The sequence below is a fragment of the Schistosoma haematobium genome, chromosome 4, assembly GCF_000699445.3.
Source record: "Schistosoma haematobium chromosome 4, whole genome shotgun sequence".
Lineage (NCBI taxonomy): Eukaryota > Metazoa > Platyhelminthes > Trematoda > Strigeidida > Schistosomatidae > Schistosoma > Schistosoma haematobium.
Genome location: NC_067199.1, coordinates 33,757,253 through 33,777,714, shown reverse-complemented (window position 1 = coordinate 33,777,714; position 20,462 = coordinate 33,757,253). Strand labels below are relative to the sequence as shown.

General features: G+C 34.6%; 1 protein-coding gene across 1 annotated transcript in view; it reads left to right on the top strand.

Annotated features, from left to right (window-relative positions):
- Positions 1 to 20,462, top strand: part of MS3_00007910 (uncharacterized protein) — a 73,638-nt gene that overhangs the window by 2,711 nt on the left and 50,465 nt on the right. Inside the window, exon 2 of the mRNA XM_051216250.1 lies at positions 9,149 to 9,277. Within this exon, the coding sequence (XP_051066820.1) occupies positions 9,149 to 9,277 (129 nt within the window). The remainder of the gene's footprint in view (positions 1 to 9,148; positions 9,278 to 20,462) is intronic.

Here is a 20,462-nt window from a genome sequence, read left to right as displayed (position 1 = left end):
TACAATTCGATGTGTTTTTCATGGATGTCTGTCACAATTATGTTCATTAATTTTCGACACGGTCATTTCCAATCGTAATGTCATGCCTTACTCATTAGGAGTTGGTCTTTCTATTAGTCCAGAGTACTCAGAAACATCTGCTATTTAAAGACTTAAGATGATGTTTTAAGTATCATATACGAAAGTATGAAAGTTCATTACATTTGTCGCACCAGCGCTTTATCACTGTGGGACTTTCTTTTTAATGTTAACAGGAACTGAATTAGCCTCACAAAACAATCGTTTAGCTAAACATTCAAGTGCACATTAAATAATAGGTGTCCTGTGAGGTGGAGCTAGAAATTTTATAAAAGCCTTGTAACCCAAAAAGACATCTGAATTTCGTCATTGTTGAAAAGCTACTGTGATAAAAAGTGAATTAGTAAAAATAAAATATTCTGACGATAACTGAGTATTGTGTTTAGAATTTCACTTTTTGTTCTGTAAATGCTAAGTACGTTGTGCTTCAATTGACTTACTATCTAATCCATTTCGAATTCATTTCGTTAAATTTTAAGGGTGGATAAATTCACGAAATTAGCCGATACTTACTGAAATACGGGTAGTTTAGTCCTAATATGAGAAAATTATAACATTACTCTTTTAGTGTTCATGTACACAGGTATCAATATTCATTTTCATAGTAGTTGGCGGATAAGGGGTTTGGCTTTTAACTCGTGGTGTATTTGTGTAGGTTGTTCTAGTTGTCATATCCTATAACAATTTCACAAAAGCAACACTTGAACAACAGTTACACAGAGCTACTACTCTTGCACATCAAAAGAGGTGTATGAAGATGCAGATGGTGATTAAACCAACTATTTTATGCTATAGGTAATTTTTAGTGGATGTTGAATAGTCAGTGCGAATCTGTATCTCGGAATTTATTTGCGTAATTACCCTCATATTCTGTTAGTTTGGGGTTTTCCGTGCGATCGAATGCAACGTTCGATGATTTAATAAACTTTCGATACTTCCTAGTCTATCTAACCTGATTCATTCATTAGAAGTTGCTATACTTATTTAAAATATATCTCAACACTATAAATTAAGGATTCATCAATTGATAGGGCGATATAACTTGTTTTTTTATTAGGAACAAAACCTTGATTCAAAGAGCGCGTCATAAAATGTGTTTTGAAGAAACGAACAAAAAGGTTGGATACCATAGTTAAAAATATCAGGAAACGCATCCATTTTCCACTATGCATGCAGTGTCACAAGCTACTGGGTTTTGTTTTGTTTCTCCATCTATGGGAATATTTTAGTACGTTTTCTGAACTGTTGCGCTTGATTATTTTAGTGATTCAGTGGGTTAGGAATTACGAGTCATCTCAGGAGATCGGTTGTTATACATAAGTGAGGGTTATTCATTCTTTGTGTTGAAGTCCAACCTTGATTGAAGCAAGACAAGTATTTTTCCATAAATATCGACATTTCATCATATTTGTGTGCCTGAGAAGTTTATTAACATCCTAAAGGCCCTATATACAAACACCTCAGGCAGAGTGAGGGCATACAACCACCTCTCTCCATTGTTCCATTCGAACAGTGGGGTTAGGCAGGGTTGCCCAATCTCACCATTCCTCTACAACTTTGCCATTCGGGAAAAAGCTCTGATGGATGTAAGTAATGGCGGTGTGGATCTGCCGCCTAGAGAAAGACTTCTTGACCTTGAGTATGCGGATGATATTGTCTTACTGTGCGATAATGCCAAAGCCATGCAGTCCGCACTTAATCAGTTGGCAGTCAGTGTCCGTAGGTATGGCATGTGATTTGCACCTTCGAAGTGCAAAGTACTTCTACAAGACTGGCAGGATTCTAATCCTGTACTCACCCTGGGTGGTGAGCAGATAGAAGTAGTCGAGAAGTTCATGTATCTAGGTAGCTGCATCAGTGCTGGTAGTGGTGTGAGTGATGAGATCAATGCACGTATAGTGAAAGCCAGAGCGGCTTATGCCGATCTGGGCCATGTTTGGCACCTTCGTGATGTCAGTCTGGTTGTAAAGGTCGCATCAACAATGCGTCGGTGAGAGCAGTTTTGCTCTATGCTTGTGAAACCTGGCCTCTCCGAGTTGAGGATGTTAGACGACTCTCTGTGTTTGATCATCGTTGTCTCCGAAGGATTGCTGACATCCAGTGGTAACACCATGTCAGTAATGCAGAGGTTCGGCATCGTGTGTTCGGGCACAGAGATGATAATGCAATCGATGTCACCATCTTGGACATGTTCTACGAATGTCGTCCCAGAGAATTCCACGTCGTGCATTATTTGCCGACGCCGAGACTGGTTGGAAAAAGCGGAGAGGTGGTCATTACATGACATGGTGTTGTGGTATGAAGGAAAGCTGTAAATGACTGGCTTGTGTTGGTCCTTCAAGACTCCCTGGCTGGGGTCCGAGAGACAGTGCGACACAGTGGTTAGAGACGTTATCAGATATGGCTCAGAACCGAAGCCAGTGGCGATCCTGCTGCAAGCTTCTTGTACTTTCTTCATAAAAAATGGTTGCATCTTCCTTGACTGAAAGATTTCTTCTGATTGTACCTTTCCGTTCTCCCATTATTACCACTATTATTATTACACTACCTTACACCAATCTCTTCCTTATTGTGCGCTACACAAAATAATGAGAATTTAAAGAGAAGGAAAAAAAAGAACAATAAGGAAGAGATTGGTGTAAGGTAGTGTAATAATAATAGTGGTAATAATGGGAGAACGGAAAGGTACAATCAGAAGAAATCTTTCAGTCAAGGAAGATGCAACCATTTTTATGAAGAAAGTACAAGAAGCTTGCAGCAGGATCGCCACTGGCTTCGGTTCTGAGCCATATCTGATAACGTCTCTAACCACTGTGTCGCACTGTCTCTCGGACCCCAGCCAGGGAGTCTTGAAGGACCAACACAAGCCAGTCATTTACAGCTTTCCTTCATACCACAACACCATGTCATGTAATGACCACCTCTCCGCTTTTTCCAACCAGTCTCGGCGTCGGCAAATAATGCACGACGTGGAATTCTCTGGGACGACATTCGTAGAACATGTCCAAGATGGTGACATCGATTGCATTATCATCTCTGTGCCCGAACACACGATGCCGAACCTCTGCATTACTGACATGGTGTTACCACTGGATGTCAGCAATCCTTCGGAGACAACGATGATCAAACACAGAGAGTCGTCTAACATCCTCAACTCGGAGAGGCCAGGTTTCACAAGCATAGAGCAAAACTGCTCTCACCGACGCATTGTTGATGCGACCTTTTACAACCAGACTGACATCACGAAGGTGCCAAACATGGCCCAGATCGGCATAAGCCGCTCTGGCTTTCACTATACGTGCATTGATCTCATCACTCACACCACTACCAGCACTGATGCAGCTACCTAGATACATGAACTTCTCGACTACTTCTATCTGCTCACCACCCAGGGTGAGTACAGGATTAGAATCCTGCCAGTCTTGTAGAAGTACTTTGCACTTCGAAGGTGCAAATCACATGCCATACCTACGGACACTGACTGCCAACTGATTAAGTGCGGACTGCATGGCTTTGGCATTATCGCACAGTAAGACAATATCATCCGCATACTCAAGGTCAAGAAGTCTTTCTCTAGGCGGCAGATCCACACCGCCATTACTTACATCCATCAGAGCTTTTTCCCGAATGGCAAAGTTGTAGAGGAATGGTGAGATTGGGCAACCCTGCCTAACCCCACTGTTCGAATGGAACAATGGAGAGAGGTGGTTGTATGCCCTCACTCTGCCTGAGGTGTTTGTATATAGGGCTTTTAGGATGTTAATAAACTTCTTAGGCACACCCTTCTTCAGTAGACAACCCCAGAGAACAGTCCTTTCTAACGAATCGAAGGCAGCCCTGATGTCAAGAAATACTACGATTGTTGGCCCCCGATAATTATGGTGGTGTTCTAACATTTGGCAGAGGGTGAAGATATGATCAATACATCCTCGACCAGAACGAAACCCAGCCTGCTCCCCGCGAGTCAATCTTTCTCGGGTTTTGAACAACCTACGAAGTATGACGGAAGCCAATAGCTTGGACGCAATCGGAAGTAGACTTATCCCCCGATAGTTGTTACAGGAACGACGTGAACACTTTTTAAAGATAGGGACAACTATCGACTCATTCCATGACGTTGGTACACTCTCTAGTTCCCAAACCTTTGTAAACAACGTCGTCAATTCCTTAGTCAAAAAGTCACCACCATCTTTAAAAAGAGCCGGAGGTAAGTCATCTGGGCCAGGCGATTTGTAACGCTTCAAGAGTTGGAGTTCCTTGTGGACTTCCTCCTCGTTTGGTGGATCAGTCGTCACCGGCCATGGAGGGCAGGACAGTCTGACCGATGTTGCCGGAGCAGCAGGCCAGTTGAACTGCCCTTCGAAAAATTCTGCCCATCGTCCAAGACGTCGATGGATGTTAGTGATTGGCATCTCATCATCCTCGTAGATTGTTTCGCTCCTTCACGACTCTCTGGCTGGGGTCCTAGAGGTCTTGCAACACAGTGGTTAGAGACGTTATCAGATATGGCTCAGCATAGAAGCCAGTGGCGATCCGACTGCAAACTTTTACTTTCTCCATAAAAAGTGGTTGCTTCTTTCTTAACTGAAGGATTTCTTCTGATTGTACTTTTTCGTTTCCCCCACTATGACTATTATTATTATTATTATTATTATTATTATTATTATTACACTACCTTACACTAATCTCTCCGTTATTGTTCTTTTCTTTCTCTTCGAATTCTCATTGTTTTGTGTGGCGCGTATATATTTGGTGCCCTCTTGTACCAATATTTATGTGTTCAAATAGATAAATAAAATAGTCCAACCTGTATATATTTTTCCGTGCTCATATTTTGTTTCAAAATTTTGTTTTTAAGGTCTTAAATTCTTTACTTGGCTTGTTCTTAGTTTTCATACTCTACTTTTAACTGTTAAATGACTGTTTTGAACGTTAATACACCTAACAAGGTTTCGATAGTTGTGTGTTGCCAATAGCTTCAAACCTACTCACTAACTTGTACCGGGTTGCAAGGTTAGAATTCAGAAAATATATAATTTCAAGTTAGGTAGCAGCATTATGTGGAATGAATAGTTAACATAATTGGGATATCTATTTTCTACATTCTAATAAAAGTTGTCTAGTGGTAAATATGTCATGTTGCTATGTTAGAAGGCAGTTAATTAACTATGGAAAACTTGAAGTTAGCATTAAGCAGAGACAAGGTAACTAGACACTGGTCAAATAGAAAACGACATATTGTGTTCATTTTAAAAATTTACATAGTAGACTAAAGTACATAGCAGGTAAGTGATGGTTTGGTCACGTATTGCGTATGCCTGAACACCGATTACCACGACGCTCAATGCTCACTAGTGTTGGGGATGGTTGGAAGAAAGCTAAGGGCGGCCAGGTCAAAACATGACATCAGTCTTTGAATTCACTAACTTCTGGTTTGAGTCATGCTGAGAGATGCAGACTGCTTGGTTGGGGTCCGCGTGACTATCGTAACCAATGGTTGGAGACTCTGGATGGCATGGCTCAGAATCGATCACAATGGCATAGGTGTATACACTGTCTGTCTTCCCTTAAACTAAGAGATTAAAATCGCTTCATATCTTTCTTTCTACTAACTAATTCTTTCTTCCTGTACCATATCCTTATATGCAATCTTTCTTTTATATATTACAACCTCTGTATTAACTACTTTTATGAATCCTGTGTTCATCTTGTTGTGTTAATGAGGTATGGCAACTTGGACCGATGTGCCTGGTCCTACGTTGTAGCTGACTGACCTTTAGTTCCTTACTGAAGTTTAGAAAATGTTTGTTGCGATTGTTTATTTTGGTTTTGATACTGCGTTTTAATAAACCGATTTTTCAGCTGTGAAATTTAGTCACAGTAATGTCATGCCCATTTACCAGCTACAGATGAGTGTATTTGGCTTCGAACCAATTTAAATACGAGGGCTAATGATACTATCCGGTTACTTAAGTAGAAGCAGGCGAGGGGGCTCTAACAACTGACTCACCACTCAACATATCAGTGTGGCTAATTTATGTGGACATTTGGTTGTCGTTCAGGTGGACACTTTTACAAACTTCACTTCATCGGACATAGTCAGGGAAACGAGATAATGCGGCAAATTCCTTGATACATTGATTGTGTTTTAAAAATATGATAACACAGACGGTGGCGATAGCATTACTAACCCGTTCATCCGATTTGGCGCATAGTCTAGCCTAATTTACATTCTTTTTGTTTGGTATTAGGGGATAATAAGAATATCCGGTTCTGAAATACATCATATAAATAAATTTTTAATTCATATATGTTGGTTTGGATCTGCCGATTGATATTTGGGACTACAAGTAATCCGTTTCTTTTGACATATATACATCTTTTGCTGATTGCTTCGTTATTGCCAGTAAGTCACTGCTCTGGGATGCAAGTACTTCCAGCTGACGAATCCCGGATAGGACGAAATGCGCGTCCCGCTAGTCGCCATCCATCTCTGCATTATATAACTTTTTGAGAAATGCATTTATCTTAGGTTCCTATTCCTGTTTAATATTTCATCATGTTTTTTCGAAGTGTTGCTAACAACGCTTCAGAAACCACATTGCTGAGAGTTTGCCTTCCAGTGAGACTGTATTATTATACATTTTAGATTAGTTACTTTAGTAACCAATGGTTGATGGGACTCTCCATTTCTTATGACCGATTTTAAATTATTATTATTTCAATTACCCATATTTGTAATATTTTTAGTTGTTGTTTAACTCATTTCTCCCTTGGAAATAACAAGTATGAGATAGCCTAACATCTCTTTTCATTATGCATGACTGCAATCGATATTGACAGGAAGGTAGTTTTATTTTACAAACTTGTATCAGTTAAAAATTTTACGTTTTTTAATGTCGTGTAAAGAAAAATGTAAGGAAAATAGTGATTAATAGGAACAATATTCATGTACCCTGATCATTTCTTCTTAACGTGGTAGAGATCTTAACCTAAAAAAACTACCCTACTATCAAAAATAAATTACTTGGTCGAATTTGTGTTAGGATCAGCAGTCATTGATGACTGAAGCTAGTTTATATGATAATACATGTTCACCAACAAGGCTTTAATTAACTTGTTCTGTTCCTCGAGTGATAATTTTATATCATCCATTTTCTGTGAGAAAAATTCGACGACAGCAGAAATGTATCCATCCTGGGATCATGTTTGATCTCCCCACTGACATCTTCACAATGCCTAGTGCTCTGGATGAACAATATGCATTGCATTCGATATTTTTTGCTCACTTGGCTCTATAAACCTGACCACGTGAGTATTTTTCCATGCTTTAATCTAAAGACCGATTGAGAACACAGTACAGGTCTAAACCAACGTTTATTATATTATTACAAACACTGAAGCGAAATGTATATCACAGTTCTCATATTTGTCTATCTGCGACCATTAACCAATCACCGTTCACTTTCACTGGGACAACACTACTACTCATCAAAGATTCAATGTTTTAAATTTTATTTTGTATTGACTTGAGAAAATCCTCCAATGTGTCACTTTTTTAATCTTCCTAATCCAATAACCTTGTTCGTTTATTCCCCTTTCCCCCCTATCCGTTTCGATCATCACTTTGTCAAGAATGTCACCATTTAAACTGATAAATAAGTGTATATGTATCAATTCTGTTTTCTTCTTTGTCTTGGCTTATCATGTCAGTGAAATTCAAAACTAATAGTGTTCAAGAAAAGTAATGAAAAGCCTAAGCAGAGATGTTCTGTTTCCATTTTCTTGTTATAATTATTGCCATATATATATTCAATTGATAATATCAGTTAATTATTTTGTCTAATACAATGTTTCTTATCTCTGCTTAAATCAACTCAATTCAAGACCACCCATATGATTATATTATTGCCATTAAACTGTCCTTATTTTCTGCAATATATGAATAGATTTGGTAAAAAAAATACTAAAATACGACAAGTATTTTGTGTAGGTTATATTTTTAAATAGATTTTTAAGTGATACGGTGGTTTACCTACTTACTTGACTGTATTAATGATAAATAAAAATGTATTTTGAATATATAGAGAGAGTAGTCGTTGGTTTTAAATTGAAGTTAATGCAACTCATTTGATAAGTATAGAATCATATATATATATATATATATATATATATATATATATATATATATATATATATATATATATATATATATTCATCTTTGAGCCATTTTGTTTATATGTTAGTTAGCGATCCCAACTAGCTGTCTAAATTGAACTTACGAAAAATAAAGTTCTAACCTACGATCTAACTTCCTAAAGTCAAATCCTTTTTACTACATATGTAATTGATAACTAAATATTGACTTATATCAACAATTTCTTCTCATCATCTGACTGTCTACTCCCTTACATATCACCTTTTTCTTCATTAGTCTTTAGTTACTGGTATTAGTTTGGCTGTAAAAAGTCGCGTTCACAACGCGTCAGGGAGAACAGTTTTGTTCATTGGTCCTGAAACATAGATCACTGGTCTGAGGATGCTCAGAGACGCTCATCTATGATCCTGCACGCCGGATGCGCACTGCTGAGGAATCCCATAAAGGACGAAACGGCCGTCCAGTGCTTCCAGGTTTTCATTGATCTAACATTGATCGGTTGGTGACCTCAACCAAAACTCAACAATCTCCACAACTTTATACCGATATAATTAGATACTATGAAATTCGATTAAAGTGTAACTATTATAAATTTTACCAATAAATCATCTAGACTGTACCTTTTCCCCCTGTAAAATTTGTGTTAATAGCTTAGTAGTTAGATTGTTATAGGAATGTTACAGTATCCATTGTTTACTAATCTTATGATATAATATGATGACTAGCTTGTTGTTTGAAATGATATTCTATGCTGATATCCGTATTATAGCCTTATTAATGTCTTCAAATAACGCTTAGTATTAAAAAAACTAGATATTTAATAAGTTTAATTATTGAAATTTTGTTTTCTTTCTGGATATCATTCACATTTAAAGTTTTCGGGTGTTTCCTCTTTGTCTTCCCTGTCTTCAGGAATTCACTAAACTAGACGAATCACAAAATCCTGGAATGAACCCCACTATTGAACAAACCTATAAACGAGCGCGTCGATGTGGTATGCCAAAACTTAAACGAACAAAAGCATTTCTCAAGCAGACACTCGTAAGTAATTGTTTCTTGAAAAAAATACTCGGTTCTCTTCATGAAATTTTGTCTATTTAATGAACCCTCAATATTTTCTCCTAAATTTATCTGCCTTATAGTCAGTATATTCATCTCCGTTGTATTAAAAAATGTCTGTTTTCATCACTGAGTTAAGTGGGAAGAAACTGTAAAACAATATTGATTCATTCGACATCACATACAATTACGATAGTATTTCAGATACAATTGGATCATGATGTTTTCCATCCATTTTTAAAGAGTATTAGAGCTCCTATAGATTTTCTGAACAGCCACTGAATTGTTCCCATTTTTTAGAGTGAAAATTTTCGGTTGGTTGACATATGCTGGTTAAATACACCATAGAAGTTCATTGAAATCACGAATTGACTTAAATTAAACCACCATTGAAAACCTGGAAGAACTGGACGGCTGTTTCGACCCAGTATGCGACTGATCGGCAGTGCATATCCACGATCCCTCACGTGGGGACCGAACCCAGGATCATCAGTCGCACGCGTGAACGCGTAATTTCTAGACGGCATCCAACTGTGTTAATTTCTAACTTTAATCAATCCACGACATTGTGCGACCATCTTCTATTGTCTTCAGTAGGAAACTGCCTTGCATTCGATATGGATTAACTCCACTCTTCACGGTCTCTCACTAGAACCCCAGAATTACCTCTTGAAGACACTCACTAATGAGCACATGGTGGTCTAACTCAGGTTGATGATTTAAAAGAAATTCAACAATCTTCACAACCCTATGATGACGCCATTGATGATCATTTTTTCCTGTAGTACCTGATTTGAAAAATTGATTAGTGTTGATGATCATGTCAATCACGGTGTAATCACAGAACCAGAAAAAAGTGTTTGTGGTTGGTCATACCACTACTGTGAATGGTTGGTGTTTTGTATTATTAGCTCTATACTTTTCAAGCTTGGTTGAGCAACCTGTATATGAGTTGCACTGGATTTTATAGGTAATTTTCTCTAACTTTCCTTTCTCATCTGTGGGGAGGTAGCATCACTGAAGATGCTAGTTATTCTTTTGCATTACAGATATCCGACAGCCACAGAGCCTTTTCATGGAAGACCATTCCTGTTGCTTACTTAAAGACTCAAGTTTATGCGTTAAATTTTTTTGGTGACTTTAGGTGACGTTTTACGTTCAGTGGTTGATTTACAGTTTTTTTGAAGATAAAAGATACTATTTTAGTGGACTTGTGTGTATATCTAGCAAGTTATTACATAAAGTTAGTACAAGTAAAAATCTATACGAATTTCACAAAACCACTTTTTGTTTGAACAGTGTCACATCAGTCGCTCCAAGATGTCACACCAGGAAGATATTACCTCAATTAGAGTATAATTTATGAGGATAATATTTTTGTCAGGAAATTTCAGTTTGATCTATCAACTAGGAAGATTTCATAGACTTTTCCCCATGTATTTATATCATCATCACTACATAAATTAATGGCATAATTAGGTTTTAGTTGCACACCATGGAATTTCAGTAGACTACCGTTGAAAATTAGGTAGCACTAGTAAGCCGTTTCGTCTTAGGTAGATATCCACAGCACTGGTACTTGTCGAACCCCTGGGCTTCGCGACGAACACATCCTTCAGACCACTACGTCGGGATCTGATGGCGGTGTCGAAACACAAATTTAACTATTTCCAAAACCCCCTCCATACTAACATGCTTATCGTTAAATTACTTTGTCCAACCAATTTATTCTTTCTTGAATCCTGCTATCTATGCATAATCACTTATGCTATTACTGATACTGTTTGTCTACTTCTATCACTCCCTCATTTGTCTTGATAATTTCATCTCACTGTGCTATTTGAACTGACTCATATGTGTGCCATTACACATGACTGACTGAATTCCACCAAGTTCTGATTATAAATAATTTAAAACAGTCAACGTTTAACTATTTCAAGGAAAGTATGATATTGTTCCTGTCATCAGTTTTAACAATTAGATAATGTTATTAGTCTTTCTATAATGATAATTGTTACAATGATATAAAAAAAGAAGAAAGAATTATAGTTAGATAAACTAAAAAAAAACTAACCGTGTGTGATGTTATATTTTTCTATTGTTAGAAACAATGTGTACGTGTATTATGTGTGAATTCCAATAAACATAATATAAATGACATAATATAAATGATCTCTTAAATCAAGTTGTTCATACAGTTGATCATATTTCACATTATATTCTATTTTGTTCAATAGGATTTATGTATTTTAATATTATTCGCTAATGATTATTTTCTTTTCCAAATTGAAAATATTCAACATATTTTTTCTTTGTTTAAACGTGTTAACATTTAACATGTTGACATTTTGGCATGTTGGCTGTTTTCACCTTAAAAACAAAATGAATTATAATAATCAAATAGATGAAACAATATCAAATTATGTGTTATTAAAATTAATAGCAATTGAAGACGGTATATATTTTTCATGGTAGTAGTTTTTTTTTTAAAAAAATTAGTTTGGGATTAGGTGAGGTTGGTTGATTGATTTTTTAAATTTTTATTTGGCATAGTGTATGACTCAAAATTTCGATAGCTAGCTACTAGACAGTAAAGTTACAGTATTGAGAGTGGTGTTTTATTTTTTTCTTCGTTGTCACCCAACCTCCTGGATCGTCTTTCTTCCTTTTACTTTTATGATCATCTCACTCTTCTGTGTGAAGCTTTTCTCTCTCTCTCTCTCTCTCTCTATATATATATATATATATATATATACGCGTGCATATGTGGACACAATCCATTTTCCTATTGGTTAATATGTGAAACATGAAGGCAGCAGACAAGGATTTTGTTTTCTATCAGTTTGATTTACTTACTGCTACTATATTGGAAAAAGATAATTGGGATAACAATAATAGTAATAATGATAATAATGCTATCCGTTTAATCCACCTCCACTGATTTTTGTCAATTGTTTATCACAACTTTTAGATTACTCGATGTGTAGCTACCCATAGAACATTTATTAGTAGATGATAATGAGGGTAATTATGTTACATATTACTTATTGACCTAACGGTAACTGATATTAGTTTTTAAAATTAGATTTATCTAAATTATTCATTTGTTTGGTTAGTAGGTTATAATTTTGTATGATACTCACAGTTACTAAATTATAAGTTACAGTGTGATTAGAACCATTAAAAACTTTCTAGATTACTCGATAGTAGTGGTGGTGTATGTTACTTAAGTAGTAAGCAACACCGATCGGAAATGGAAAACCTAGCAGCAGAATGCTAACAAGATCGAGTTGAAGAAAACAGGTAGGGATTGTGAATTCAAAGAATCATACGGATTGTGAAGGACAAATGATGGATATTTACAAATGAAGTATTCAATGTATGGTTCTCGTATTTTACCAAGATATTCTGTAATTTTTTATTAAAAAATTAATTTGTTGTCCCCACTTGAGTGTTCGTTCGTTACAGTAGTAATAGTAGTAAGTTTTTATCTACCTGCAAAAGTGGAGCTGTTAGGCACGTGTTGGACTTTTATTTTAATCACTTATTGCAAAAAATAAAACATACTCAGCTTTCAATTACACTAAACTGTTGATTCATATAGCCGATCCTGTTTGAGAAGTTAGATAGTATTCATAGTTCTAAATGTCGAAAAATAATTGTTTAGTAATTATTGACTAATTGTTTTGGAGGAAAAAGAAGATACATATGTTTGTTTGTTTATTACTGTGTTGATTCGGTCAACTAGTTTTTCCTGTGTGTAATTGATAATAATTTATTTGGTGGGCGGAACAGTGAATTTCTTGCCGATTAAATCGAACAACAACAGGTCTTGAATTACTGCTGAATTTGACCAGAGAGTTTTGATATGGTATGCTGGTAGTCTATCATCTATCCAAGTTATTTCGTTACTATGTTGTAATCAAGGTTATGTTGTGGTGATTTGGTCATTAATCTATTTATTACTTCTTTCTTTTTTCTCTATCCCTCATTCCGTGTTTTTAATAAAACGAAGATAGTATATCATCTTTCTATATGGAAAACCTTTAGTTTTGAAGATTAAATTAGTTAAAAGTTGTATACTTCGTGTAATTTGTGCATAGAAAATATTGTTCGCATATTGTGGAATAATTGGGTGAATAGTGTTGAGGTTAAGCATAAGGTATTAGGTAAAGATAGTTAATCGGTTGATAAGGTTGTGAATTTTTGTTGACTAAAATGGTTGGCGCATGCATTACATGACCAATCTGGTTGGCGTTTGGATAATTTAAAGCAATTAGTCTCTTTTATAAATTTCGATAGAACAATGAGAAGACGGAGTTGATCTGAAAAATGTGATGTATTTGCGCTATACATGACCAGCGGTTGGGAGACGTTGGATAACATCGCTCATAATTCGTCACAGCGGTACAAATGCTTCTAATCTTTACATTGTTCTAGGTCTTGAATTCCAGTGTTTATTCATACTACACCTGTTGGTTATTTTTTCAAACCATATTCTGAATATTCTCCAATGATTCTTGTCTAATTTAAATTGAGTTTCTTACATAGATCATGTTTAGAAATAAACTAATTGTTTGATGACTACCCAGTAGTCCGATTTTATAAACCCTTTTCTTAAAACTCTCTTTCTTGCGCTTAATCTTCTCTATATAACATTCGCCTATCTATTATCATCTATCTGTTTGTCAATTCTCTGTTTCAACTTTTCTTTGATTAAAAAGGATCGCAATTGTCTATGTTTTGTTGTTTCTTTATTGATTATTTTTGGATACTTGACAATTTCCAGTTTGTTTGGACAGTCATAATTTATGCTAAAGAAGTAGGATGTTTTATGTAGTTAGTGTATGTATACACATGTTTAATTCTTGCACATTGTCTGTTCCAACGTTTATTTTTATATATTTTACATATGTTAAAATCAATCTGCCAGGTCATTTCGGTTATCAATACTGATAATCTTGTATATTTGCAACTTGTATGCTTATGTACATGTATGCATATATATATATATATATATATATATATATATATATATATATATATATATATATATATATATATATATATATATATATATAACGGTTAGTGATAGGTATCCGTTTCTCTGAGCACATAATTTATAGCGGTTTATGTGATATAAAGCGTTTGCGAAAATCAATATTTAAAATTCATTTCTTTTAGTATCATGTTGATTTTGCTATCTTTTGTAATGTTACTCTAATTTATAATTAATAATAATAATAGTGGTAATATTTACTCAGTCCAATGCCGTATATTCGATTATAGTAAATAATTTACAGAATAAAATGTGCAAAATTGCATAAAAATTCCTGTTGTTATAAGTGTTTAACTTGTAACTGTTCAACAGGTTTACAAAACAGTTATTCATATTCATCTGTAAATGTTCTCAGTTAGTCTTACTCCTATGACATCTGTTTTTGTCGCTGAATATATTTCATGTATGGATTCTATAGTAGTTAGCTCTTGTTACTCCAAAGGACTGACGAAGATAGATACGTGCCGACTTGTTTGTTTAATCCGCCTAACTAAGTAGAAGAGTCTATTGGCTTATCGTGAATGAAAAGAAAAACGTTTTTGTAAAGTCGCGCGAAACTTAAGCGCTGGATAATGCACAACAAATGAACACGTTAGCAGTTTACTTTGTGGAATTAGTGTGTAAGTAAGGACCTCGATTTAACTATACTCTATGTAATTTAGATGGACACGATAACAGTCTACTCCAGTACGGTTGCGATCTCCTGTCGTATTCGGAAATGTTGTAACAACACATTAATGTGAAAAGCTATAATAAATACACTAGTATATGACCTTGTACATCCGCGAGTATGCGTTACATTTATATATAGAATGCACATATCAGAGATATACATTTCATAACACAGGTTCACTCAATCGCAAGATATAAGTTACATGCATGTATACAATGCATAGATGTAGGCCTACGCACTCCATCGTATACGCATAGTTATAAACGTCATTCACCCCAGACCGTAGCCCGGCAGCAACAAAACAATGAATGAAACAGAATTTCGCTATTTCCAGGCACCACGCAGATTGTAGTGACACTTCTTCTGTTTCCCAATAATTAGACTCTCTATAGATCGTAAATATTTCTTATATATATATATATATATATATGTATATATATATATATATATATATATATATATAATTAAAACAAATCTAAAAATGGAAAATTTATGGGAATAAACACATGTTCTAAAAAATTGAAGGCCTAGAATTTTGACCAAGCTACCGCATAGTTATTATAACCTTTAAAATTATATTGTTTTGCAACAAAAATATTTCGAAATGTTGATATTTTAATCAAGTCGGAAAAGAATCTATTTCCATTAGGGTTTTTAGATTTTTTATAACAAGCTTTCGTTTACACGATTGGGACGCTAACCCACGCACAATCTTCTGCCTTTATCCTGACTTAGAATTAACAGTAAGTCTAGAAAAAGTTCCCATACTTAAGGATAGACCAAAATGATTTTCGTTTGCTTTTGTTGTCAGCATATTAATAATAGTAATAGTACTAATAATATTTCAAAAGTGACATTTTTAGACAGATCTACAAGGTCAAGGGTTCATTCATTTTTATTTGAGATACGAATGATGACATATACATTATTTTCTACTGAATACTTGCATATTATAATATTTCATATTCGTTTTTTTTAATACACATTTTTAATGAATAGTTATCTTTTTTAACTACTAACGGATTATCATTCGGAATTCAGCAGTTCGGTACAATCTATATTCATTATATCATACACGTATTTCATGCATTCGTTTTTGGAATAATCCAGTAGTCAAGAGTTTAACCAAGAAAAAACTACTCTTTTAGTGTGTGGTGACAGTAATACTATTCGACTAACTAAATGGAAGCAGTTGTGAAGTAGCTAACCTTCACCCGTGTTTGTAATTGAACACTGAATATTTATGAATCAACAACTCACTGCTACTATTTTGCCCCACGACTTTAGAATTAATAATATGTGGACTATCTTGCTTATTAATAACAAGATGTGTTTGTTAGAAATATGCAGTTGATTACTCTCTCTCGGGTCAATTGGGCTTATGTGGATATAGAGATCGGTACCTCAAGAGGTTAGGTCTTTGCAAGTTATATTTTATTTTAAGTTTGATATTATGAAAATTAATTTAGTTTTAATTGGTAAAATTACCCCATTGTTGATCGTTTGACTAAAAATTTGGTTGGTTTTAGTTGACATAAAGGCATCGGTGCTCATTGTCTCGATATAACCATTATGACACGTTTATTATTATTAGATATATTCAATATCATGTTTTTGGTACGATATACAATTCTCGACACAAAGGATTCCAACAAGTTTCTGTTTCTTATTTGTTGGTCGGTCCCGATGATAAATGTTGAGTGATCATCGGTTAGATGTTAACAGTTCAGGAATCGACATCTGAATAATATCCATTTTCGATGCGTATTGCCAGAAACCACGGTGTTTCTACTTGCACTTTTTTGTAACTTGTATAGCAAAATGTCATAAACTTTTCCTAAACGCACTTCAGTAGGCCATGCGATTAATAGACGTAATTATGTATTAAAACAAACAAACAAAAACAGACAACTTGTTGAATTATCTAGATGTTAGGAACAGGTAGCCCAGATATTTAAGCAGGCCACCGTTATGTATGGAATATGGCTAGCAGTCTTATCCGGTACGCACTTTTTATCCTATTGAGGTAACACGTTGATGTTTGAAACGAACGCTATTAGGTTCCAGTTTTGGCATGAGCATTAGCTATGGGATGCGAGTATATCACGCTGATGACTTCCGAATAGGAAGATGCACGCACCTTGAATATCACCTCTAACCACATTTTATCTATTCTGTGTAAAATTATGAGCATTATATATATATATATATATATATATATATATATATATATATATATATATATCAAATGATGTGTAGATCTTTGCCTAAATATTTTGTGTTCGTTTCTTTCACTAGAAACTATTCACAATTTTACACAATATCAATACTAATAATGGTCATAAATATGAAACTTAAGTAATTGTACACATAGGTGTAGGCGTGTAAATGTCATCATGTAATACATACACTTATTCAGTCAAACAAACCAAAATCTAATGATAATATACACCATAATTAAGAAACAAATTGTAATATTAGTCTCTTTTTTCTAGTGTTATAGAACTATGTGTTCGTACATTCATATATATATATTGTCTGTTGATAACTGGAATAATTTATTACTACTGATGTAACTATTTATTTATTTAGTTATTTATTCATTTAATTTTACCCATACAAAGTTTAGTGTTTTTTTATGTTTTTACTTACACTAGCTTATTTCTAACAGCATATCAACATGTGCTAGAAATTAGTTGTAGTGTTGTTTTGTTTTCTTGATTTTAGTCTTTTTCAAATTAATTCCTTTTTAATCAATTATACGGTTATTTTTTCCAGTTAGTTAGTCATTTAGTTAACCAATAGGACGGAACGGCTGTTCAGTGCTTCCAGGTTTTTCATGGTGGTCTAGCTTCAATTGACTCATGATCTCAAGTATTGAAATTAATTTATTTGCTTATCTGGGGAAAATGTTTCCAATGAGATATATTCAAATTGTGTATATTGTCCGATTGCAGTTATATATATATATATATATATATATATATATATATATATATATATATATTAGGCGAATGGTAATATGTAAGAATGATGAATGGATTGATAACTGTATGAACGCTCATCAACTGAGATACATGTTTAGTTATCGCCCACTTTAATGTTCTGTTCTGGCAAAGTAGGAATAAGTTGGAATACATTTAGAAATGATGGAATCCATGATGTTGTATTAATTCTTGAAGTCATTATGTCTTGGACTGAATCGTGTCTAAAATGTGCAAGGTTTCTTCATTCGATTTCACAATAAAATTGTAATCTATGATTAAAGATCATAAACAAAATAACTTGAAATAATTTAGTAACACGTAATCACTGAAAAATGCATCAAGTTGCCATGAGTATTTGGAACTGAACACAAAACCATAAAAAATAGATGACAATTATCGTACTGAAGATACGCGTCAAGATTGATCTAGTCTTACAGATAGCGTGTGGAATTGTAATTACTAATAATCATGATTTAAAAAATTATTGTATTTACATAGTCAATTGAAATAACAAGCACCAAAATTAAATTAACTCAATGTAGACATCGGCAAATGGGTAAAAATGTAAAAAGATTACGTAATAGGCATGGTTATTCGATTACGAGTAGCCTGACCATTGCAAAGTGAATTTTTTACCGCATTTTCTTTTTGTGTACATATTAGTCAGTTAATAAAATACTACATCTTACATATCTTCCCTCTAACACACACTCATCATAAATTTCCAATCTCTATATAAACCCTTTTAATTACACATTTTATTTATATGTAATAATATAAGTTATTTTTAATCAATGAGAGTTACATGTTCATTAAAAATAATTCAATTTATCGACTTCAGTTTATCCACCTATGGAATACAATGCAAGTAGTTTTTCTGAGCTAGGTAGTTTAATTACATCGTCGTTCTGGATGAAAACATCAGCATCTAACTCATGTAAAAGTGGACTTTTCAGTTCTTCCACAAGTGTTATATCAATTCGCTCCCATAATCTTGTTTGTGATTGGTAGCTTTCATAGATTTTGTTTCCAATTTTTATTATATGTGTATTGACTATCTTTGTCGGTTGACTTCTGGCCTTGTGAGGCTGATTGTTGACCTCTTCCGTATGGATTCATAGGTTAGGTCTGTGTCGATTTTACCTGTTAACCGGTAATTGATCGGAATACCACACTTCAATAAATTCTTTGGTATTTTTAGATTTTCCTTGATCCAGAGTTTTGACTCAATTAAACGGTCCAGCTGATGAACATAGCACTAAAAGCATTCACCTCAGCTGTGAACCTTTTTCATTATCGAGTGATGTTTATGTATAAATTTTGTGTTGTTTATAAATTAAACAAGACTAATAATGAACTGAAATTCGTATGAAAATAAAGTTGCCCTCACTTAGTAAGTAATATATCATTTCACCTTGTAGTGACGTACACTTTCATTTTAAGTCGCGAACATTGCCTATAACTATTGTTATCATTGCTATTATTATTATTATTATTATTATTATTATTATTACCATCATTATTTTAATAGATGACAAAGATTTGGAGCTTTGTTCTGTTTTTTCCTCTCTTACTCTCCCTCTTGTAATTCTGAAAACGATAGTTGATTTTATTTTTCTATCTTTCTGTCTTTCCCTACCTTCCTTTTTATGTGTCAATACACACAAACAACAACAACGTGTTGCTGTGTTTAATAGATCTTTAAGTCTGCGCGCGTGTCTTTTATGTATAACAAGAAGTAGTTTTTATTATCAACTATCACGACGTAAAAAATTATATCAGCAAGAGTACTTTTACTGATTCCATATGTTAAATACTCTATCTTTCTCTGCATTTTCACCCTTTTTTCATTCGGAAGCATATTTTTTTCTTGATTAATTACTGGTCGACATCAAATGAAGTTACATTGTCAGTATAAAGTTTTGTGGAGGTTATAGAATTCCCATGGTTTAAATCACTAAGTGATTTCAAGTAGATTACCACTAGGCACTGGACAACTGTTTCGTCCTAGCATGAGCTTCTTCAACAGTGGGCACTCACGAATATGTCTTAAGGGATTGAACCTAGGACTTGTCTCGCATGCGATTACATAGCCTCTAAACCACTGAGTTGGGATTCAATGTTCGACATGTTTAGCTTTAATCAGTTTGTGGTTTTGTGCGAAAATCTTCCTTCGCGTACGGTGAATAACGATCTCACATCAGATATAATTGAACTCAGTGGTCTAGAATTTAAGCGCTCCTACGCGAGGCCAAAGCTCTTGGTTTGTTTTCCGCAAGCGGAGCCGTGGATGTGAACTGTGGGTTCTATAGTAGGATGAAACAACTACCTAGGGATTCCTGGTTCACAATGACAATCCAGCACAAATCTGTTCGTGATTTAAACTTTGAAGTGAAATTAGTACTTTGTTGTTGATTTTTAAAGTAATTACTACAAAATCAAAAGTAC